Source organism: Dendrobates tinctorius, unplaced genomic scaffold, assembly GCF_039654945.1.
Source record: "Dendrobates tinctorius isolate UK_male_01 unplaced genomic scaffold, ASM3965494v1 ptg000103l, whole genome shotgun sequence".
NCBI classification, from domain to species: Eukaryota; Metazoa; Chordata; class Amphibia; order Anura; family Dendrobatidae; genus Dendrobates; species Dendrobates tinctorius.
In genome coordinates, this window is record NW_027361771.1 from 11,304,273 (window position 1) to 11,330,113 (window position 25,841).

The 25,841-nt window shown below is 46.2% G+C and overlaps 1 protein-coding gene across 1 annotated transcript; it reads left to right on the forward strand.

Annotated features, from left to right (window-relative positions):
- Positions 1 to 417: 417 nt before the first annotated feature.
- Positions 418 to 1,343, forward strand: LOC141099944 (heat shock protein 30C-like). Its single transcript, XM_073588070.1, has one exon. The coding sequence runs from the start codon at positions 564 to 566 to the stop codon at positions 1,203 to 1,205; it is 642 nt and encodes a 213-aa protein (XP_073444171.1). The 5' UTR covers positions 418 to 563; the 3' UTR covers positions 1,206 to 1,343.
- Positions 1,344 to 25,841: the final 24,498 nt, after the last annotated feature.

Consider the following 25,841-nt stretch of genomic DNA (forward strand, 5'->3'; position numbering starts at 1 on the left):
CTCAAAATTAATTTTAATGGTGGGCCCTAGGTACCTTACTGTGACACTGAGTATACTGCAAAAGAGAAAATATATTTCACCTGTTGCTCTAGTTATAAAATCATGCGATATTGTATACATTTTGTAGAGAAGAGGAATGATGGCCGCATATTGAGAATGTCAAACTTTACACTACCTACATTTACAGTAATCTATTACATGATGACTTAGATGTATATTAACATAAGTGACATAACAGCACAAGCGAGAACTATCTAGTAATCTCCAGCAGTCACTTTTCTCCCTCCGCCCTCCTGTCATGTCACTTTTCCAGTCCATGCTGGAAGCTGCTGCACCGCCTCTTCCCTCCCCTCATGGATGATTCGGTGTTTGTACACAGGGCCCTCCCTTATACTCCATATACAGAGAGCACATGGAAGTGTCAGGAAGACACCAGAAGACTCAGCAGTGAATATATAAGAAGCTGAGCTGGATTCGCCTGCATTACTGAACAGCAAGAAAGCAGCAGCTGACACATTGCCGCCAACTCAACCTAGAAGAAGCTTCAGCGAAATCAGCCAAAGATGTTTCCTCTCAGCGTTCTGCGGTCCTCATACAGCCCTCTGTGTGTCTGCGGGGAGCCAGACTACACTCTCTGGCCGGCTACACAACTCTTGTTCGACCTCCTGGATGATGACATGATGAGGAAGGACATGGAGAGGAGAATGCAGCGTGTCCACCAGGCTCGCCAGCTCCTGGCACATGGCATGGGACGGAGAGCCGATCTGAGCAGAAGCTCTGCTGCCACTGACAAGAACACTTCCACCACAAGCAACAAGGGGAAGGAAAACTTTGAGCTCACCCTGGATGTCAGTGGCTTTTCTCCTGAGGAAATAACAGTGAAAACAGAAGGCAGAAGACTCATTGTATCAGGAAAGCATGACAAGAAAATGGAGACGGAGAATGGCGGCTATTTCCATGAGTACAAAGAGTGGAAGAGAGAAGCGGAGCTCCCGCAGGATGTCAGCCCTGAGGACATTGTGTGCTCCCTGTCCAAGGATGGCCAGCTCCACTTTCTGGCTCCCAGACTGGCGCTGCCGGCTGCTGTAGAAAGATCTATTCCCATCACCCAGAGCCCAGGAGATGGACAACTGAGCTTCCCCCCCCCCCCCCCCCAGATCCAGAGCAGTAACCCAGAGCGAGAGGAAGGACTGAGCTCTTCTTAAATCCATATGGACAAGTTATTCTATTCAGCGTCTTATATGTCTTTCTATCAAAGTCTGCAAATAGTAATGTTTGTGGAAAATTATAATTCATTATTTTGCAATTAATAACTTTTTAAATAAAATGTTTTTCATATTTTAGTTTAGTTTTATTATTGTGTATAATAGAGGGAATGTTATTCCTTGTGAGATTTACACCTTGCTATTGACAGCAGCCACTATAAAAATCTGTTGCTTTACATGGAAATATTTCACTTTCACCCTAAATTTGAAAAGTAAGTACAGTTTTGTTGGTGAAAATGCTAAAACAAGTTCAAGCCAATTCAAAAATGTCTGGCTTTATTACCCATTACTGAAGAGACATGATGTCAAGCAGAGCTGGTTTTAGAAAAAGTGAGGTCTTGAGCAAAAATTTACAGTGGGGCCCCAAATGCTCACATACTGCACCATCAAACAGAAACATTTCTGTTGTATTTACATGCGCTGAGTTCAGACCGTTAAACGAGCGTGATCGACAATACTGAGGTTGTTCAACGCTGGTTTCCTGTCATTTTTACACCAGCTGAGGAACAATGATTGGGACAGAACGATCCGCAACATATCTGCAGTTTTCACTGGGCTATGTGCTGCTGAGAACAATGATTTTTGTGTCGGCATAAACAATCCAAACCCTGGATGAATAGGCAGCATTTTGCTTGTATGGTATAATGCACCCCATAGTCCTTGATATAGTATAATGCACACCCCATAGTTCTCAATATAGTACAATATTACAATATGCCCCATAGTCCTCCACATAGTATAATGTGCCCCATAGTCCTCCATATAGTATAATACACTCCCCATAGTCCTCTATATAGTATAATGCAGTCCCTATATAGTACACATGGTATAATACACTCCCCATAGTTTTTCATAGAGCAATGCAGACCCCATATAGTACATACAGCATAACTCTCAGCCTATAGTCCTTGATAGAGGATAATACAGCACCTATATAGTATAATGCACAGCCATATAGTATAATGCAGCCCCCATTTTGTACTCATAGTATAACACACTATCGATAGTCCTTAAAAGAGTATAATGCAGTCACCATATTGTATAATGCAGTCCGCATATAATATAAGGCAGCCCCTGTATACTGTAGTATAATGCACACCCCATAGTTCTCCAGTATTATGGCCATCATATATTCACTGATTAAAAAAATACAATACTCACCTCTCCCCATTCCCCTGCTGCTTTGGCCTCTGTAGAGCATCTACTCAGCTGCTTCACTGCCGAAACTGCGTACCAAGTGATGAGGTGATGTCATCATGCCTGCTGTGTCAGACGCAGAGGGGGAATGATGGGTGAGGGAGCATCACCTGACACTCCTCCATCATTGCTTTCAACTACATCGGCATCTATGATGCTGATACAGTTGAATACGCAAGGCAGGGGAGTTTGGAGCCAGCCCTGATACTGGACTCAGCTTACTCACGGGCCCCATAGCAGCTATTAGCGGCACGCCACTGGCTCGCGGCCCCTGAGGGAGTGGGGACGCTAGGCAAATGCCTAGTTTGCTTGCCCCTAATGTCGGCCCTGACTTCAAGGACCCGTTGAAGCACAGTGAATGTCAATAATGACAGCGGCATCACAGAGGGAGGAAGCTCCCCCTGTGCTACCATTGGCACAACCACTGTCACGGACGGGACTTAGCTTGGTTAGCTTAGCTTACGCTCCCACGCTCCCAGGCTGTGACGGTGTGGGGTGTGCATCCCCCCATGGAATATGGACCAACTGGACCACAGAGGGGGACCCGGGCCTACCCGGACTAGGGAAGGGCAGTGACCGGGGTCTGTGGCAGCTGAGCATGTGGGCAAGGTGACGACAAACAGGACTAGACGACACCGCACAACTTCAGGTATAAAGAACATAAAGTTTACTAAGACAAGGTCACATACAGAACACAAGACATAATACTAGGCTCCCGATTCTGCACATCAAGGAAGGGCACACATCCCAGGTTAGCAGACGATGGCAGGAGGTCATCACGGTTTAATGCAGTCCAGGATCATCTGGCACGGGCTTACCATGAGTGCCTCTCTCCCAGGCCTCTGGCGTAGCACAGGTACAGCAGAAGAACATCCGTCAACGACCTCGGTCAGGCGATGGCAGGAGGTAATCACGGGTTGATGCAGCCCAGGGTCCTCTGGCACGGGCATATCAGGTGAACCTCTCTCTCAGGCGTAGCGCAGGCACAGCAGGAGAACATCAGATATCGACCTTGGTCAGATGTCATCACAGGGTGGACCCCAGGGGACCTGCAGGACATTGGGACATAGGCAAGACATGGACCGCACAGGTCCAGGAACATCAGCATGGCAGCTCAGGAGGTAATATGGTCAGATCCAGAAGACACAGGCAGAGCCATCATTGAAAGACAAGACTGGAGACTCCCCAGGAACATGGGGGAGAAGTCCATCCAAGAACACGAGCAGGACCGACTCTGGAACATAGGCTGGACCACCAGGATCATGGACTGGACATCTGGACACAGGCTGGACATCTAGGACAAAGGCAGGACATCTAGACTCCGGACAACAGACACTGCTCCAAGCTGAGAACGTCAGGACACAGGCATGTAGGAGAAGTCCATTCCACAACACGGACTGGACATCTGGACACAGGCAGGACATTGGTGCAGAGGCAGGACATCAGGACACAGGCAGGACATTGGGACACAGGCAGGGCATCTGGACTCCGGGCTACAGACACGACCTCCAGGCACCACACAGCGGTCATCAGGCTCCAGGCACCAGACAGTGAACATCAGACTTCGGACATGACCTCCAGGTACCAGACAGCGATCTTCGGGCTCCAGATGGCAATCACCAGACCCCGGACATCAGACATGACCTCCAGGCACCAGACAGTGGTCATCAGGCTCCAGGCACCAGGTAGCGGTCGTCAAGCTCTGGACATCGGACCTAGGAAGGAACTCATGCGGGATGGTGCAAGTACTGCAGGATTGGACCGGGGCTGGACAGAGCCTGCGCCACATAGTAGGCAGAGCACAGTGTAGTAGATGCTCAGCAGGAACACCGGACTCCATCTTCAACAGACGAACACAGGTTTATTCATAGGACACAGGTTACAGGAAACTCACAGTCACTAGGTACCTTGTTCAAGAGACAGAAAGACATTTTTACACAGCAGGAATCCACATTCAAGGCAAGGACTTTGATATCAACACATAGACAGGACAGGTCCAGGGACAAAATACATCAGCTTTCCTAGAACTGATCGCAGGCAGAACAGGAGCTGAACACAAGGCAGACCAGGAGCAAGATGGAGGACAAAACACACAAGGCTAGGTTCAGGAACCTACTGTGGAGCTCTGGCAACGCCCAACAGGAAAGAGAAACTTTATATAGGAGCTGCCCCTCAGCAATAGGCTGGGGACAGCAATTCAAGCGCACACACTGCCCCTAACAAATGCAGGGAAGGTGTGGCCATGTGCACAATAAGCACAAACAAAAACAGTACAGCATGGCCAGCACAGGAACTGAGGCTTGAGGCACATGGCAGCGGCAGCCAGGGACTGCACACGCGGATGGTCATGCAGCAGAGCAAAGTCTCTATGGGTCGCCCTCCCAGGGCTGTGGGGTACTGTGATACAAATGGGATATGCATGAGTGAGAGACTGGTATAGATAGGCATCCAGTCAATAAGGTAGTGATTGCAGTACATTGAAACATCCATTTGGATACTATGGATTGTGACCGGAATCTGAACTTTTCCTACCATGAGGAGAGCACACACTCAGGAATGTGAAAAGCAACCACCTGCTCAGGCATTGTTGTGGGAGTTGGAAGGGAGGAATGTGAGAACCAAACCAACTGAGATAAAGGAGGAATGTGAAAAAAAACAAGTTACTGCGCATGTCAGTGCGTGATCATTCCAATTAATATTATAAAAAGTACTGACCTCCTCAGTGGGTAGGGACTTTCCAGACGATTCAAGTGGACGCACTTAGTCTGTGATGCTGACCGAGGAAAACCCCTTCCCGCTGATCGAGGTCCCCCGATGCGAAGGGTGATGCTACAATAACTCGGTAATTATTATTGATGCTGAAATCTTTCATGTCATAACTGTCATTTTTTTAAAATCTTGAGACTATTCATGTGCTATGTAAAACAAAATGATTGCTTGCTGAAATAAAAGATTGTCAATAATCGTTGCCTGGTTGGGATGCCAGTGAGCGCTACGTAAGTTAAGGTAAATAACCTAATTTGGGAGAAAATTTAGCAAGACATAAATTGGCGTAGTCGGCAGGATCTTTTTCAATATGTTTAAGAAACGAAAGGAAAAGCAGGAGGATGTAGTGGACGTGCCCGGTTGGACTGAGGCACCGTATAATATATTGGCACATGAGTTGAGCAGTTCTGGACTGGCGGAACAGTGGTCTAGTAAGCTTAAAGGTAGTGAACCCACTGATGTTGTTAAAGTACTCAGGGGTGATGTAGAGTCTTTAGGACGGCGTATGTGGATTTGTTTTCCCTGCAAAGGCAGGTGATGTAGTTAACCCATGATGTTGTTGGTTTACTCATGGGGATCCCTGCAAAGGCAGGTGATGCAGATAACCCCTCGATGTTGTTTAGTTACTCGAGGTTTTCCCTGCAAAGGCAGGTGATGTAGTTAACCCATGATGTTGTTGGTTTACTCATGGGGATCCCTGCAAAGGCAGGTGATGCAGATAACCCCTCGATGTTGTTTAGTTACTCGAGGTTTTCCCTGCAAAGGCAGGTGATGTAGTTAACCCATGATGTTGTTGGTTTACTCATGGGGATCCCTGCAAAGGCAGGTGATGCAGATAACCCCTCGATGTTGTTTAGTTACTCGAGGTTTTCCCTGGAAAGGCAGGTGATGCAGTCAACCCAGGATGTTGTTAATGTACTCAGAGGTGCCCCCGCCAAGGCGGGTGACGTTGTGTCGCTTGGGCGACGAATTTGGATTCTGCTCAGTGCATATCGCGTGATGCATGAGCGGAATCAACAAATGCAGAGGAAGTGCTCTCAATTGGAACAAAAAGTTGCAGAGCTAGGAGGGCAGAAAGTGGTGCTGGATTGCAATACCCGTCTGCTCAAAGATAAGTTGGAACATTACCAGAGTGTAGCAGAGAAAGCTGCTATCATAGTTGCTCAAAATAAATATCGCAAGAGAAGAGGAAAAATTAATAAAGAAAAAGTATTCCCACAAAATTCAAAGGTCCAAAAATTAAAATTGCCGGACTAGGAGGACAGGTAATCACCGGAGTACAAACACAAGTTGCTTTGAAAATAGGAAATCTACCGATAAGAAATTACCGTGTTTTAGTAGTACCCATTCCGGAATATATATTGGGAATTGATGTTTTAAAAGGAATGACTTTAAATTTATCGGCTGGCAAATTCTCCTTTGGAGTAAAAAGGGCAGAAATACAAATGAGACCTGTAACGGTAGGAAAAGTAAAAATGCCCCCTGTACATATCCCTCCTGCTACCAAAATGGTGGCAATGAAACAGTATCGAATACCAGGGGGACACAAATAGATTACTGAAACAATTAAAAATCTGGTGGATGCAGGAGTCATGCGTACCACTACTACTGCATGGAATAATCCAGTCTGGCCAGTTAAAAAGAGTGATGGCTCCTGGCGTATGACAGTGGATTACAGGGAACTGAACAAATGTACCCCTCCATTAACAGCTGCAGTGCCAGATACTATCACTATAATAGAAAATATACAGAGTCATAATGGAACTTGGTATGCAGTGATTGATTTGGCTAATGCCTTCTTTACAATTCCAATAGAGGAAAAGGCGCAGGATCAATTTGCTTTTACCTGGTTAGGTCGACAGTATACAATGACCAGATTGCCTCAAGGATGGCTTCATAGCCCTACTATTTGTCACCGGACGGTGGCAGAACATCTAGATCAGTTCTCCTTGCCCTCAGATATGCAAATTTCTCATTATATTAATGATATAATGATACAAGGAAATGAGGAGCAGGCAGTGAAATCACAATTGGAAAAACTTTTGGTGCATATGAGGAGCAAAGGATGGGAAATAAATGAGGCAAAGGTCCAAGGACCGGCTTAAGTTGTAAAATTTCTTGGAATACAATGGAATAAAGGACATAGGGAAATTTTACCAAAAGCAAAACAGAAAATTATTAATTTCCCTACTCCCAAGTCAAAGCAAGAGACTCAATCTTATATTGGGCTATTTGGATTTTGGAGACAGCATATACCTCATTTAGGACAGATGCTGTCCCCTTTGTATAAAGTTACGAGGAAAAAATATGAATTTCATTGGGGGGGAAGAACAACAAACCGCCTTTGAAATGGTAAAAGAGGCCATACAGCAAGCTGTAGATTTATGGCCAATGACAGCGGGGAGTGTAGAATCGAAAACTCCCCTGATGCTGGAGAAAAGTATACTCCATTCGAACAACAATTGCTAGCTTGTTATTGGGCATTGGTAGAAACAGAACAGCTAACTTTAGGACATGAAGTCTTATTAAGACCAGCAATACCTATAATGCAATGGGTATTGTCTAACCCTAAAATCAATAGGGTAGGATATGCATAGGAACAAAGTATCATAAAATGGAAATGGTACATTTCTGAAAGAGCAAAGAAAGGAGAAGGCGGGATCGCCTCCCTCCATGAGAAAATAGCTGAAATAGGGGAAGAAATCAAATCCCCTGTGAAACCAACTGTCCTGGAAGAGTCCCCTGTAAAATGGGGAAAATCTTATGAAGATTTAACAGAACAACAACAGCAACATGCTTGGTTCACTGATGGGTCAGCTCGATATGTCAATGGAAAGCGACACTGGAAGATTGTGGCTTATAACCTGAAACTAGAAAAACATTTGGTTATGGAAGGTCACGGTAAAAGTAGCCAATGTGCAGAATTATATGCTATCTTTCTGGCATTGAGTTTGGAACAAGGGAAGGAGTGTCACCTTTTCACAGACTCGTGGTCTGTGGCTAATGGTCTTGCAACTTGGATGATGGGATGGAAGAAATATGGTTGGTTAATACATGGTAAGGAAGTGTGGGGAAAAGAGGTGTGGGAATTTATAGAAGAAATGGTTCAAATCACACTTACTACTGTTTTTCATGTTGATGCACATATGCCTGCTGACTCACTTGATCGTCTGTTTAATTCTGAAGCAGATAAAGCCGCCGCTATTAGACAGACTTCTGAGGTTGATCAAGAAAAAGAAAAATGGCTGCAAGGTACAGCTGTTTGGGCGCACAACAAGAGTGGACACCTTGGAGAAAAAAGCCACTTACAGGTGGGCCCAAGAAAGAGGTGTTCCACTAACCATGGACATTATAAAACAAGTCATTGCACAGTGTCCAGTATGCCAGCATTCACAAAAAAGGGAAGTTCCACACACAGTAATGGGACACATAGCTCGAGGACAATTACCAGCTCAAATTTGGCGGATGGATTTCATTGGTCCACTCACTGAGAGTAGGGGATGTAAATATGTCTGCACAGCAGTAGATACCTACTCAGGACTTATGATAGGATTCCCTTGCAAAGCAGCCACACAATGGAGCACATTACTTACATTAGAGATTATCACACAATACTATGGTGTTCCACTGCAGATACAGACTGACAATGGGTCACACTTCACTGGTCAACAGATAAAGGATTATGCTAATGAGCATAATGTCCAATGGGTATATCATATGCCTTACTATCCCCAAGCTGCAGGGTTAGTGGAAAGGATGAATGGACTCTTGAAGTCCACTCTGAAAAATATACACAATGCGGAAGGAGGATATGGCCAGTGGAGAGACAATCTAAGTGAGGCTTTACAAATTATTAACAATAGGCCAATTACTGATTCCATGACACCATTGATGAGAATGCTGACACCCAATCTTACCATACACGAAACTCATATTGTACATACAATTACTTGGTGGAAGATGAATCAAGAGGCTAAAATACCTGAAAGAGCAACTCCCCTATCTGCGGGATTGGATCTCAGCGCAATAGAGGTGACTATTGTACCTCCAGGTAAGACCGTTCCTATACTAACAGGATTGGGATGTCAAATGCCTAAAGGACATTATGGTCAGTTGGCAACTCGGTCTAGTTTTGCTTTAAAAGGGGCCATAGTGGTGGGAGGAGTCATAGATGCAGATTATCAAGGAGAAATCAAAGTATTAATGATAAATTTGGGGAATGAGCCTCTAATTTTGGAGAAAGGACAGCGTATTGCGCAAATGCTTTTGATTCCAATAAATTTGTCAGATGTGCAAGAGGGAACAGCCCCTTCAGAATTAACGATCAGAGGCTCAAAAGGTTTTGGCTCTTCTAACATCACTAATGTGGGAGCCAAAATCTGGGTTCAAAATACCCAAGGACCGCCTTCAGAGGCTGAAGTGATAGCAATAGGCAAAGACCATACCCTGTTAATTATGAGGCCAGGAGTGGAAAAATGGGAATATATCCCACAAGAAAAATGTTATTTGAGAGAATAATGTTGATTATTGATTTTATAGATTCCAAATCTTCAAATATGGTTAAGTGGAATCCTTGGGCTCGCGTGTTTGGACAGCATCGGTGCCTGGACTCCTGGAATCTGTCTGGCTACAAAATTCAGGAAGGAGTACGTTCCGAGGCCAGGAGATTGGAAGGAATACAACCGAACCACCCCGAATGAAAATGCCGGATGTGGAGGTTGGGGAAAACTCACCACTCAAGTGATTTTTGACGTTAATCTCACCATAACTGCAAAATATCCCCGACCGTGGTATTATAATGGGACTTAAGGGGGTTTTACGCTAAGCAATATCGCTAGCAATATCGCTAAAACGTCACTGGTTTTGTGACGTTATAGCGATATTGCTAGCGATATCGCTATGTGTGATACTTACCAGCGACTGGCTCCCCCGCTGCTCATCGCTGATCGCGCGAGAATGTCCAGCTCCATTTCTCGTCGGGCGCTTCCTGCTGAGACTTCCTGCTGTGACGTCCAGCGACGCGTGGAGGCGGGCGGGAGGACGCAGGATCGCTGTGTGTGAAAGGTGAGTATCGTGCGCTGCGTCGCTGCTGCATCGCTGTGAGATCTTTCTGTATGAAAGCTCACTAGCGATCATTTAGCGATGCACCAGCGATCCTGACCGGGTCGGATCGCTGGTTGGATCGCTGGTGCATCGCTAAATGTAAAAGGGCCTTAAGTCTACTATATACTTAGCTGATAGTGAGGACACTTTGAATATTCAAGCTGAAGATCATATTATTTGTTGAACGACTGAACAATTAACCTTTGATCAGTCGATATGGGATAATTATAGTTCAAAAGGGGAGAATAAAACTGAGTTCACTTTTACTTTAAACAAAACTATGATTATATTTTGTGGTAATGCCACCAATCGTCAGATGGTAGCGATGACAGGACAGAAATATCCGCCTTGTAATAATCACACGGGAACCTATAACGGAACAGGACTATGCTGTGGGATACCTAGTTTATCATGTGTATCATGGAGAAGGATACTCCGGGTGTATCTGATGTCACAGACTAAAGCTGATCCAGGACAGATGAAGAAGATTCCCACATCATGTGTAAAAACAGGAACTCAATCGCAGAAGACTGTTGTTGCAGCCAAAATAATCTTCCCACCTACTCCTGCATGTCATTATAGGGGTAAAAGGGCATGGTATGATACAGTATTGGGAGGAGTGGGGGCTGTGACTGGGACTTTGAACTCATTTGATATTGAAACTTTGGCAAATAAAATGCATAATGCCGGAAAAGATATCCAAGATGCTTTGACTATACAAGGTAGATGGATGCCTACTATTTGGCGTCCTTGGAAGCAGGCATTACAAATGGATACTTTTCTTTTACAAATGAAAAATGTTTCAGATACCTTAAATTTAGAAATTAATACTAATGTTAGCATAATAGTTAACTGGACAATATGTACGCTGCAAGCTATATATCAAATTCAGCAGAAAAATAATATGCAAACTCAACTTATGACCGGGAATGAGTTAGTCTGGAGGACCGTATTTAAAAATACAATCCCCAAGGTTTCCTGGTTAAGAATAGAAGCTCCTAAGATGGTTTGCAACGACACTTTGTGTTCAGGACTATTGATTGTTTATAATGTAACCAATCAACAAGTAATGTGTAGATTTGTAGTGATGCCATTATTATTAGGTATTCCTGGACAACAGTGGTTATGGATGCCCAAGTTTAATGGGTTATATATTGATAAAAATAATCGTACTCATGATTTAAGTTTATGTGAGGATACTTTAGAGGGGAAAATTTGCAGGTTACAATCAGCCGTATATGAACCATGTTTGTTACAAAATACTATGAATGTATGTGAATTCATCATTTTGCCAACCTCATATAGAATGTTGATTGGAATAGCCCCACAAGAGGTATGTGTAATAACGGATGTTCCAATAATCTCTGGAATGATAGTACCTTATGTGGGATGCCTAAGAAATGTAACCGCACTACAATGGGAAAATCGAACTTTTCTGTTAAGCTCAGATGTAACAACTGCTGCCACTATTGAGTGGGAACCAACAACATTAGAAATCAATAATTGGGAGGTAAATTTAACGAAATTGAAACATATAATTGAACAATCAGAAGAAGGAAAATATATGTTTACTCAATTAAATAGAACTATACAAATGCATGTGATAAGCACCACTATTATAGCAGATAAGATTGTAAAAATGGGATCGATTATTGCTGATGCTACCTCTCATCATTGGTATGATATTTTTCTAGGGTATTCGCCCTCAGCTACCAAATTATTGAATTGACTGATTCATCCCGTGTTGGTGATGGCTATTGTAGTGATTCTATTATCCATATGGAATTGCTATATAGCTTACAAAATGTGTTGCAAGAAACCACAAGTGCTCATGGTGTCCTATAAAGATGGTGTTTAAAAGACTGCAATCAAGGACCGATTGTGATACAAATGGGATATGCATGAGTGAGAGACTGGTATAGATAGGCATCCAGTCAATAAGGTAGTGATTGCAGTACATTGAAACATCCATTTGGATACTATGGATTGTGACCGGAATCTGAACTTTTCCTACCATGAGGAGAGCACACACTCAGGAATGTGAAAAGCAACCACCTGCTCAGGCATTGTTGTGGGAGTTGGAAGGGAGGAATGTGAGAACCAAACCAACTGAGATAAAGGAGGAATGTGAAAAAAAACAAGTTACTGCGCATGTCAGTGCGTGATCATTCCAATTAATATTATAAAAAGTACTGACCTCCTCAGCGGGTAGGGACTTTCCAGACGATTCAAGTGGACGCACTTAGTCTGTGATGCTGACCGAGGAAAACCCCTTCCCGCTGATCGAGGTCCCCCGATGCGAAGGGTGATGCTACAATAACTCGGTAATTATCATTGATGCTGAAATCTTTCATGTCATAACTGTCATTTTTTTAAAATCTTGAGACTATTCATGTGCTATGTAAAACAAAATGATTGCTTGCTGAAATAAAAGATTGTCAATAATCTTTGCCTGGTTGGGATGCCAGTGAGCGCTACGTAAGTTAAGGTAAATAACCTAATTTGGGAGAAAATTTAGCAAGACAGGTACTCAGTACCGGGCCTGATGAGCTTCAATAGGAGATGTCACGGCAGCTGGGACCCGGCCCGTGGCCCTGGGCGCCCATTGTAGAAAGGGGAAAGTTTATAAGTGATTTGTGACGCCAACTGTGGTGTTCGGCAAGGAAGATGTAAGCCAATGCTGCAGACAGATCCTCTGGGACAGATGGTGTGGTGCAGCAATGATTTTATAGCCCTCCACAGGCAGGGCTGTAGTCCCAGGGCAGAATAGATGAAGTGACACTTAGATGGTGTAGTGTCGGGCGCAAGGGATGCAGCAGTGCTGAGTGGGTTGGCGCAGGAATAAGTGGAGGACACCAGGGCATGTAGTTCCAAAGCTTTACTCACAGTCTGCTGTGCACACAGGTGCCCGCCTCGGTGCTGTGTCCTCCAGGTCAGGAGCTCAGCCAGCTTCCAGGCAAGATGAAGTACTCCCTTCCAACACTCCACCAACATATGTGCCTTTTCTGAACGTCTCCTCTTATAGCGCCTTTGAGTGAAGTACAGTACTGAGTTACACTGGAGTTCCTCCTGTCAGATGTTCCTATGAAAACTACTTGTACAGAAGACAGCTGTAGCCTGCTTCGAGGACTCCTTACTACCTAGTCCCGGCTCACTATCGTTGCTGTTGTGCCCCCAAGTCTTGTGTGGGAATGAAGTGGTCACTACTTCTATTCCTCCGGTGTCTGCTGCAGGACCATTAGTATCCATACAACCTCGGGGACTGGACCCCGGCCTTGCGCTTAGAACTTGGGAAGGGTTCTCTCTTCCAATCCCAATCCTTAGTCCTCTTATTCTCCTTACGTTCCGTACTAATCCTTCTTTCCAATGGAGAATCAAGTTTCCTTTCTCTGTCTCTTTCCTGTGCCAGCAGACCCAGATCACTGTGGCCTGCTGCAGCACTTCCTTCTTCCATCCCTTTCACGGGGATCTTCTCTTTCTCACTCTCTGTCCTTCTACATCCTCACTCACTGACTGAATGAAAGACTGACTGACTGACTCAACTCTTCCCACTCTTTTCTGTGAACTAAACTCCACCCACCTCCCAGCACGTTTCGTGTTCCAAGCCGCCGAAGGTGCTTTGCTACACTACTTTGTGGTGTGGGGTGCAGGTGTTGGAGTGTGGTCAGGTGTCTCCACCTTATCTGGACTTAGAAAAAAAAATGCAGGGAACCAGGCGTCCAGATGGAGCCTGCTGGGAAAGAACAGCCCCGGCTCCGGTGGAGGAGGCATCCACCTCTGGGACAAAGGGCCTACTGGCTACCGGACGATGTAAGATCGGAGCTGATGCAAAAGAGTGTTTCAGAGCAAGGAAGGCATCTTCAGTTTCGGGAGACCAGCTGTTTGACCTAGTCCCTTTACGGGTCAGGGCCGTGATGGGCTTGGTAACTGTAGAAAAATGAGGCACAAATTGTCGGTAATAGTTAGCGAATCCGAGGAAATGCTGGATGGCCTTTACGCCAATGGGCCGAGGCCACTTGAGTACTGCAGAGAGTTTCTCTGGATCCATCTTCAGGCCGGAGTCAGTGATGATATATCCCAAGAAGGGTAACGACGTTTGCTCAAAGAGGCACTTTTCAATTTTGGCGTAGAGATGATTCTCTCGAAGGTGATGGAGGACCATGCATACGCTTCTCCGATGAGAGGACAGATCGGGCGAGAAGATGAGAATATCATCTAATTACACCACCACGCAGGAATAGAGTAGATCCCGGAACACCTCGTTAACAAATTCCTGGAACACTGCTGGAGCGTTGCAGAGACCAAACGGCATGACTAAATATTCATAATGCCCATCACGGGTATTGAAGGCAGTCTTCCACTCATCCCCTGCACGGATCCGGATTAGATTGTAGGCTCCCCGCAGATCCAACTTGGTGAAGATCCGGGCCCCCCTCAGCCGGTCGAAGAGTTCTGGAATCAGCGGGAGCGGATACCGATTCTTAACGGTGATGTCGTTCAGGCCCCGGTAGTCAATACATGGTCGCAGTGATCCGTCTTTCTTCCGGACAAAGAAAAAACCTGCGCCTGCAGGGGATGAGGATTTCCGAATAAACCCCTTGGTCAGGTTTTCCTGTATGTATTCTGTCATAGCCGTGGTCTCTGCTGGGGACAGAGGATATGTTCTCCCTCTGGGAGGGGAGGCTCCGGGGATCAGGTCGATAGGGCAGTCATAGGACCGGTGCGGTGGCAAAGAATCCGCTTCCTTCTTGCTGAAAACATCGGCGTATGCGTGGTACGGTGCGGGAAGGCATGGAAGGTCGACTGGCCTAGGCAGAGAACGATGATGAACAAGGGCCCGCAGACAGCGTTCATGACAGGAATGACCCCAACGCAAAATCTCTCCTGAGTGCCAGTCGACAACTGGCTCGTGCCGTCTGAGCCAGGGTAATCCTAGGAGAACAGCATGGGACAATCGAGGCAGGACGTAAAGGGCTATTTTCTCGCAGTGGAGTGCCCCAATTTGAAGATCTACTTCAGCGGTAACCATGGTGACGAGCTCGGTTAGCGGTTTGCCATTGACGGCGGTAATAGCACGCGGGTCTCTTAGGGTGACCACCGGGATCTGGAGTTCATCAACCTCTTCTTGACGAATGAAATTACCGGCTGCGCCCGAGTCCACATACGCCTCCACAGATCTACGCCCCCGACCTGCAATAATCAAAGCTGAAAGGGTAAGGGGCAGAGAGGAATTATGATTACCTAGGAGGTCCTCTCTTACTTGACCTAGGCAGAGGCGTTTCCCGGTTTCTCAGGGCAGGTGCGCACGAAGTGGTTGGCTTCACCGCAGTACAGACAGAGTCCATTAGTCATCCTCTCCCTGCGCCGCTGATCTGACAGCCTGACACGATCTATCTGCATGGGCTCGGGGGCGGTGCTAATAGACGTTGCAGAGGAACGCGGAATAGGAGCCTGATACAGCCTGAAGGGTCTTTTCTCCCTAGCCGACTCTCGAGCGCATTCCAAAAGCCACAGAGCTATACGGGTGGCCAGAGAAATGAGATCCTCCAGGGTGGTGGGGGTGTCTCGTCCAGCCAGCTCGTCCTTGATTTTACTCGAGAGACCCCTCCAAAAGGCACCCACAAGAGCCTCATTATTCCACCCCAGCTCTGAAGACAGGGTCCGAAAGCGGATGGCGTATTGTCCTACAGTAAGGGAACCCTGGCGGAGATTAAAAAGAGCCAAGCGACCAGGCTCGTCAAACACCTTGCGGAATACTTCCATAAAATTCTGGATACTGGAAACTACCGGGTCATCCCTCTCCCACAAGGGGTTTACCCAAGCCAGGGTCTCGCCCTCAAGATGGGACACTATGAACGCCACCTTGGCGCGGTCAGTGGGATACTGCTGAGGCACAAGCTCAAAGTGCAATCTACACTGATTTAGAAAACCCCGACATAGCTTAGGATCCCCGTTATACCTGGGAGGCTTTCCCAGGCGGGGAGGCGGGGACGAGACTGCGTCCCGAGGTAGGGTTGAAGCTGCCGCAGAGGACTGCAGAGCAAGCAGTCGATCGTCAACGGACGCCATGTACCCCAGGATGTGGGACTGAGCATCGCGCTGCTGCGCGAGCTCCTGCTGGAGACTGGCTAAGAGGGGAGCATGCCCAGGGTCAGAGGTCTGCAGGGCGGAGAGCCGGGTGTCCATCGATTTCATGAAGGACATTATCCGGGTCTGATTCTCTCGTAAAAAAAGCAGTTCCTTCTGCGTAGCGGCCGTGGCACCGGCGGGGTCCATGGCCTGGTGATACTGTGACGCTTCAGAAGCAGACTACATCCGAGAGTGGACCCTCTGGGTCGCGGATCTGGAGCCCCTGGGCTGAGCGCACCAGGTGGTGACCAACCCCTATACAGGGATCGTTAGGGGCAAGATCACAGAGGTCAGATCCGTGACAGCCGGTACCAAGAGGGACGGCTCAGGGAGACGCAAGGCAAGAGGTAGGACAGGGAACCATGGACAGAGACAAGGGTACCTAGGCGAGAGAACCAGAGGAAGGAGGAACCCAGCAGAAAGGCCCGTGGGGCGACAGAGCGAGGCACAGAGGGGGAGACGGACAGACGGGGAATTATTCAAGAGAATCCGGACAGGAGAAAACAGGGAGACCAGGATGGCAGGAACCGACAGGGGAAATGAATACCAGCAGGTAGGTAGGGACAGACAGGGAGGACCTAACGGACAAGGGGAACCAAGGCAGGCAGGAGGACTGACACAACACAGAAACAGGTGCCGCGATGAGCACCAAGTACTAGGACAAGACAAGAGGAGTGCGGCCAGAACAGTGCGGGAGATCCACACAATCACCAGGCGCCCTCCCCCTAGGGAGGACGCCTGAAGTACCTTAGCGCCAGGAAGTGCTCCTCAGCACTGCCCCTCAGCGACGCCCACGGCGAAATGACGAGGACGGACAGGCGTGCGCCCGCAACCTAAGGCCGGCGCGTGCAGCAGGACAGAAGACAGGGGGGCGCGCGCACGGACTGAGCCGCGCGCATGGATAGAGCCGCGCAGGTGAGGAGAGGCTGCGGCGGCTGCCGCCGCTGATGGGGCACTGGCGGGCACGACCGCCGATGTCACACTTTCCTGCAGACTTAGAGGATTCCCCCTTGTCCACATCACAGGTCTAAGAGTAAAAAGGTCATTAGAAAGGTCTTTGTACTGTCCCCGCATATATTTATACATTGTAATAAGATCACCCCTAAGCCTTCGATTTTCCAAACTAAATAACCCCAAGAGTAATAACCTGTCTTGGTATTGCAGACCCCCCCAGTTCCCTAATAACCTTGGTCGCTCTTCTCTGCACCCGCTCCAGTTCAGTTATGTCTTTCTTATACACCGGAGACCAGAACTGTACACAGTATTCTAAGTGTGGTCGCACTAGTGACTTATATAGAGGTAAAATTATGTTCTCCTCATGTGCATCTATGCCTCTTTTAATGCATCCCATTATTTTATTTGCCTTTACAGCAGCTGCCTGACATTGGCCACTAAATGTGAGTTTGTTGTCCACCCATACACCCAGGTCTTTTTCAGTGACAGTTTTGCCCAGTGTTTTACAATTAAGAACATAATTATACATCTTGTTTGTTCTACCCAAGTGCATAACCTTACATTTATCCCAATTAAAGCTCATTTGCCATTTATCAGCCCAAGATTCTAGTTTACATAAATCCTCCTGTAATATAAAATTGTCCTCCTCTGTATTGATTACCCTGCAGAGTTTAGTGTCATCTGCAAATATTGAAATTCTACTCTCTATGCCCCCTACAAGGCCATTAATAAATATGTTAAAAGAAGCGGGCCCAAAACTGACCCCTGTGGTACCCCACTGCTAACCATGACCCAGTCTGAGTGTGCTCCATTAATAACCACCCTTTGTTTCCTATCCCTGAGCCAGCTCTTAACCCACTTACACATATTTTCCCCTATCCCCATTGTTCTCATTTTATGTATCAACCTTTTGTGTGGCACCGTATCAAAAGCTTTTGAAAAGTCCATGTACACCACATCCACTGCATTCCCTTGGTCCAGTCCAGAACTTACCTCTTCATAAAAGCTTATCAGATTAGTCTGACAGGCACGGTCCCTCGTTGTTAGGCGTCGGGTTCCTGCAGCTGCACAGCGGGAATCCAGAGCCTTGCATCTGGTGGTCTCCCATTCTCCACCGACCCGCTCAGGAGCCTGCACAGCAATCTCGGCGTCCCAGAAGCTCTGCTCAGACCAGTTCTGTAGGACTGGTTGTTGCTGCCACCTCTGGGTCAGCAATAGCAGTGCAGGCTGTCCTGCAGCAAGCCACTCCAGAGGCTAAGTCCTCTCGTCCCGCTACTGGGCATGCTCATGTGACGATCTCCTGTTGGAGATCGGGAGTCACGTGCTCAGGTCCTTCTCCTGATCTGATTGGTCCATCACAGAGATCTGGAAGGTCCATCGCAGAGATCTGGAAGGTCCTGGCAGCGCACGGCTATAAAAGGCCTGCATGGCCGTTCGGCCATGCGCTAGTATAGACTCTTCTTGCCAGATGTGTGAACGGTGATGGATGTATGATTCTGGTGACTGACTTATTAAGATTCCCCTCCCTCTGATATTACGCATGTGGACAGGGAACTATAGAAAGAGTCAGCGGCAAACCTTAGGCCACTGTGCACACCGCACCTCTACACTAGCGTCCGGTGGTGTCACGTCTCTCAAGGCACTATCGCATAGCGGCTGTGTCTGCCGCCGCGCTGCATTCAGCAGCACTTACCAGCGTCCGCAGTAGCGACGCCGCACGCACGGTAGGTCTAGACGGACACCGTCCCCTGTCTTGGACCCATGTCCTGTGACCAGATACCGTGCGTGCAATTTCGCTGAGACCTGTGAGTCTAACAGGCTCGGTGTTTATGTCTATGTTACAGCGCCTCTGTGAGTTAACAGAGTCCTCTCTGCGCACATCGGGTGAAGTTGAACCCGTGCGCATTATACTGCCATATAGCGCACCTGCCATTGTCTAGCAGCGGTTTTAACACCTACTGCACGGTGGACCCCGGACAGTGAATGCACTTTCTATTATTTAACATTTAGTGTGTTCCGCCGTCCCTAACTCTCGTAAACCCATGTTGATATTGGGTCATGAGGTTATTCTTCTCCAGATACTCCAGTATCCAAGTTCAATTTTTGTCCCCTTTTTGAATATTGGCACCACATTTGCTATACGCCAGTCCTGTGGTACAGACCCTGTTATTATGGAATCTTTAAAGATTAAAAATAATGGTCTATCTATGACTGTGCTTAATTCCTGCAGTACTCGGGGGTGTATCCCATCCGGGCCCGGAGATTTGTCAATTTTAGTGATTTTTAGACGCCGCCGTACTTCCTGCTGGGTTAAGCAGGTGACATTTAATGGAGAAATTTTATCCCTGATCATGGGATTTTCTTGTGTAAATACTGTTGAAAAAAAATAATTTAGCATATTGGCTTTTTCATCATCCACCATTTCACCCAGACTATTTTTAAGGGGGCCAACACTATCATTTTTTAGCTTCTTACTATTTATGTAGTTAAAGAATATTTTGGGATTATTTTTACTTTCTCTGGCAATGAGTCTCTATGTCTCAATCTTTGCTATTTTGATTTGCTTTTTACAGAATTTATTTAATTTTCTGTATTTATTTAATGCCTCATCACTACCTACTTGCTGTAATTCTCTAAATGCTTTATTTTTATCTCTTATTGCACCCCTTACAGCTCTATTTAACCATAGTGGTTTCCTCCTATTTCTAGCATGTTTATTCCCATACGGTATATATTGTGCACAGGTCCTATTCAGGATGCTAATAAACGTCTCCCATTTTCTTTGTGTATTTTTATGTCTCAGGATATCATCCCAGTTAATTGCACCAAGATCATCACTCATCCGTTGGAAATTTGCCTTCCTGAAGTTTAGTGTCCTTGTAACTCCCTATACTACACATCTTATTAAAGGATACATGAAAACTTATTATTTTGTGATCACTATTACCCAAGTGACCCTCAACCCTTATATTTGATATGCGGTCTGGCCTATTGGTTAATATTAGGTCTAGCAGTGCCCCCCCTCTTGTTGGATCCTGAACCAGTTGTGAGAGGTAATTGTCTCTCATAGTTGTCAAAAACCTATTACCTTTGCTGGAACTGCAGGTTTCGGTTCCCCAATGTATTTCAGGGTAGTTGAAGTCCCCCCATAATAATGACTTCTCCTTGAGTCGCAGCTTCATCTATTTGCTTTATGAGGATATTCTCTGTTGCTTCCATTATTTTTGGAGACTTATAACAAACCCCTATCAGTAATTTATTATTTTTTCCCCCTCCCTTATCTCTACCCACAGGGACTCTACATTTTCATTAGATTCACATATATTATCACGAAGGAAGGGTTTTAAGGATAATTTTACATATAAACACACACCTCCCCCTCGCTTATTTGTACAGTCATTTCTGAACAGACTATAGCCCTGTAAAATAACCGCCCAGTCATAGCTCTCGTCCAGCCATGTCTCAGATATCCCCACCATGTCATAATTATGTTCTAACAACATTAACTCCAATTCCTCCATTTTGTTGGCGAGGCCTCTGTCATTAGTATAAATGCACTTTATGTATCTCTGTGTACCTCTATTCTTTCTTAAATTATTAACTGTTCTAACCCCACACCCCATGCCACCCCCACCCCCAATTTCATTATTTGTGCCCAGGTCTCTATCTGCACTGTCTTCCCATCCTATAAAAGGAATACCCTCCCCCCGGTCCCTAGTTTAAACACTCCTCCAACCTTCTAGCCATTTTTTCCCCCAGCACAGCTGCACCCTCCCCATTGAGGTGCAGCCCGTCCCTAGCATAGAACCTGTAGCCAACTGAGAAGTCGGCCCAGTTCTGCAGGAACCCAAACCCCTCCTTCCTACACCAATTCCTGAGCCACTTATTAACCTCCCTAATCTCCCATTGCCTCTCTGGCGTGGCACGTGGTACAGAAAGTATTTCCAAAAATATCACCTTGGAGGTCCTTGCTTTAAGCTTACAGCCTAATTCCCTGAAATCATCTTTAAGGACCTTCCACCTACCTCTATCTTTGTCATTTGTGCCAATGTGCACCATAACCGCTGGATCCTCGCCAGCCCCTCCCAGTAATCTGTCAACCCGATCAGCGATGTGTCGGACTCGAGCGCCAGGTAGGCAGCACATTGTTCGACAATCCCTGTCTTTGTGACAGATTGCCCTATCTGTTCCCCTAATAATTGAGTCTCCCACTACCAGAACCTGTCTGGCCTGCCTTGCTCTCCTATTTCCCCCTTACTGGAGCAGACACTCCTATGGCTTTCAGAGGACATGCCTTGCTGCAGCAGCGCTACTTCTGTACTAACACTCCCCTCATCTTCCAACTTAGCAAACTTATTGGGGTGTGCCAGATCAGGACTAGCCTCTCTGGTGCTCTTCCCTCTACCCCGCCTTCTAACTGTCATCCAGCTAGCTGCTTCATTGTCCTGCAGCTCCAATCTAGCATCCCCCCCCTCATCTATCCCATTGAGTGTCTGCTCAGTGAGCAGAAGACTCCTTTCTATATTGTCTATGGATCTCAGTGTTGCCAGCTGCACATTTAGATCCAGTATCTGGGCTTCCAAATGCACAACGTGCTCACATCTCGCACAGCAGTATGCACGCTCGACCGGCTGTTCAAGGATTTCATACATGTGGCAAGACGTGCACTGCATGGCATTGACAATAGTGGAGCACATCCGAATGGGGATTGCACCAGACAGAAAAGATAAGTAAAAATAAATAAAAAGTATTAATAAAATAATTCAGTAATACCTCCCTTGGAAACTCCCTGAATCCAAAGTCACTGAATCACAAGTCACACACTTACCACAATTCGCACTTATGCTCAGGTCACACTCGCTCAGGCAGAAGATTTAAAAGAGATTTTTTTTTTCTCTTTTACCAGCACACCACCCTGCTGGTCAATGCACTTCCAAAAGGAGTTGAGCCCCAACCAGTTGCCCCTTATAAACCCTTAATTATGAACTCCCACCCTTAATTAACCCCTTGTGAATATAGTTACACCTCAAGATTTAAATGCAATATAGTTAACCCTTAAAAAACAGATAGTAAAATGAGAGATTAACCCTGTAGAGAGAAAAAATAGGTTAAACAAGCCCCCAAGCCCCCCAAAAATTGAACAGGTAGAAAGCACTCAGCAACCCACAATTCAGCAACTCACACAGGTATTTGTTAAAGGTTTTCCAAATACCTCTTCCCTGAATCACAAGTCACACACTTACCACAGTTCGCACTTACGCTCAGGTCACACTCAGCTCGTTCACACTCGCTCAGGCAGAAGATTTAAGAGATTTTTTTTCCCTTTCACCAGCACACCACCCTGCTGCTCAATGCACTTCCAAAAAAAGTAACGTCATCTTGTCCCGCAAAAGATAAGCCACCATTTAGCTCTGCCAGCAAAAAAATAAAAAAGTTATAGCTCTCAAAATAAAGCGATGCAAAAATAATTATTTTTTCTACAAAATAGTTTTCATTGTGTAAAAGCACAAAAACATAAAAAAGATATACAGTGGGGGAAATAAAGTACCGTATTTAGTCTGCTACCAATTGTGGAAGTTTTCCCACTTAAAAAGATGAGAGAGGCCTGTAATTGACATCATAGGTAGACCACAACTATGAGAGTCAAATTGAGAAAACAAATCCAGAAAATCACCTTGTCTGATTTGGCAAGATTTATTTTGCAAATTATGGTGGAAAATAAGTATTTGGTCATTAACAAAAGTTCATCTGAATATTTTGTTTTATATCCTTTGTTGGCAATGACAGAGTTCAAACGTTTTCTGGAGTTATTTTCTGCAGAATGGGGCTGTGTATGGATGAGAGGAGTGATATTCGGCAGGATGGGGATGTATATAGAAGAGAGGAGTGATTTTCTACAGGATAGTATATATTCTCATAATCACTGAAATTACAACACCAAGAAGGAAAAGCCACAAGAACAAAAAAGTCATAGAGTTATGAAAATCACAGGATCTATATTAATGTTAATGATATGCAAATAGTTAAAAATGTAAACAAAATCATCAAAACATCTCGATTTATTCAGTCTCCAGTATGAGCGCCACGTGCAGAAATACATGCCTTGATATGGTATTAATAAGGTTATTAATAGTTGTCTGAGGAATGCTCTGCCATAATGAATGCACTTGGTTACTCAAATCATCAAGGTTCGCTGCTGCAATCTTCCTGTGCTATTGCCATTCAAGGATGTTCCAGATGTGCTCGATGGGAGATCAGTCCAAAGACGGAGCAGGCTACAGTAGCATGTTTAGGTCATGAAGGATGCTGAAAGTAGCACGAGAGGCCTAGCATTGTTATGTTGAAAAACAGATCCTGAGACACGTTCACTTTACCTTGTGAAGGTGTCTTCATGGCATTGCCCACGTGTTCTCCTGACCAACATCCAGCTCGCATTCCGTACAAGGCAAAAGCAGGACTCATCGTTGAAGAGGAAAGAACTCCATTCCATCCTACACTGCTATATTTCTTTGCTCCGTGATAGTCTTTGAAAGCAATGGCGTAGGGTCAGTGGGCCACCTGTAGACATTTGGCTCCCAGCCCATAGTCGTGCAAAAGCCTTTTGATAGTTTGTGAATACGCCTTAGGCTTGGTAAGTAACATCTACTTTTACTTGCAATTCAAAATAGACAACTACATGCGATTCTTCAAAAAGGAGGAGAACACATAGGCAGAACCATGAAGAAGCCTTCACGAGGGAATGTCACACCTGTCCTATTTCTTGGATCATGGTGTAGGGTGGAATAATGTATCGGACCCCTGTAGTCTTCATTCCAGATATACTAACAGCGCAGCAGTTTATTGATTTGATTGTGGGATACACTGGTGGAGACATTTTTCCCAAATTGTCCTAGGAGTTATTTTTTAATACAAGAAATTATAGTTTATTCCAAAATTTTAAATCTCCATAAAGGTTAGGAAAATTCAGACATGGAGGTAAACACAGAAAAAAAAAATGAACCTACATGTTTCGGCAATAAGCCTTACTCATGGTCTAAACTCAATTGCCAACTAATCTCCATTTATCCAAAAAGGATGTGGGAAACATTACACACTTGGCAACAAAACCCCACCTCGGACTTGACTTCCTTAAAGGCTGTCAAGGGTTTTCTCGTACCTCTTGAGGAACCAGAGGGGAGGCTGCTATATACTGCTAACAAGTGGAGAGGAAAGTGTGTAGGTGGACACTAAGGCTGGTTTCACATTAGCGCTTTTTAAGCGCACACACGGCCGGGGGTAGCTCCGCCCCCGAGCCGGCTCTCTGCCCGGCGTGCCCGCCCCTTGCTTGTAGCGCCACCTCCTAGCGCACAGCGGCGCCTGCGATCAGCGCACCCTATCTTTAGCATAGGGTGCGCAGATCGTGCGCAGGCCGTGCGCTAGTTGCGCTGTGACCTGCGCTGCGCACTTTTGACGGTGCGCCATGCGCGCCAAAATCAAACTTTTCGGATTTTGGCGCGCACAGCGCACCGTCAAAAGTGCACAGCGCAGGTCAAAGCGCAACTAGCGCACGGCCTGCGCACGATCTGCGCACCCTATGCTAAAGATAGGGTGCGCCGATCGCAGGCGCCGCTGTGCGCTAGGAGGCGGCGCTACAAGCAAGGGGCGGGCACGCCGGGCAGAGAGCCGGCTCGGGGGCGGAGCTACCCCCGGCCATGCGTGCGCTTAAAAAGCGCTAATGTGAAACCAGCCTAAGACCCAGGGTGAGGAAACTTAAAGCACGTTCATAAAAATAAATGAACCAAGAATAACCTCCCAGAACCCTAATGTGGTCAAAGGAAAAGGTGCTATGAAGTTAGAGAAACAGATACTCAGCAGGAATACAAATGGTGTTTGCCTAGCAGGGAAAATCCTGTAACTGAAGGGTGGTAGGTGCAGTGTGACAGATAGGCAGTGACCCAGGAAAGTTCAAAGCAAAGTCTTTTAATGACCAAAGAAAACTTACACTGGAACTCAAAGGGTATTCAAAAACAAGACAGTCTGTACCGGGTCCAGTTGCCTAGGGTGACTGCACTGCCGTGTTCACTGAGGTGTGCCAGGCCTTTTCGCTCTGCTTGGCTCTGTGTGGCTTCACACAGGTTGAGTTCTGCGGTAGTCACACCCCTGGTGGGGACTCCAAGGCCCACTTAATGGTGAGGCACTCCTTCTCCACTAGGCTATAATTTTTCTCGGCTGGGGTGAGTTTCCTACTTAGGTAGGTGACCGGATATTCCTCCCAGTTCATTTCCTGTGACAGGACCGCTCCTAGGTCTACGTTAGAGGCATCCATCTGTGTGATGAAGCATTTCTGGAAATTGGGGCTAATGAGGATGGGCTGTCCGCACAGCACCACCTTCATGGATTGGTACACTTTCTCCACATGGTTCCACTGAACCATGACTGACTTCTTTC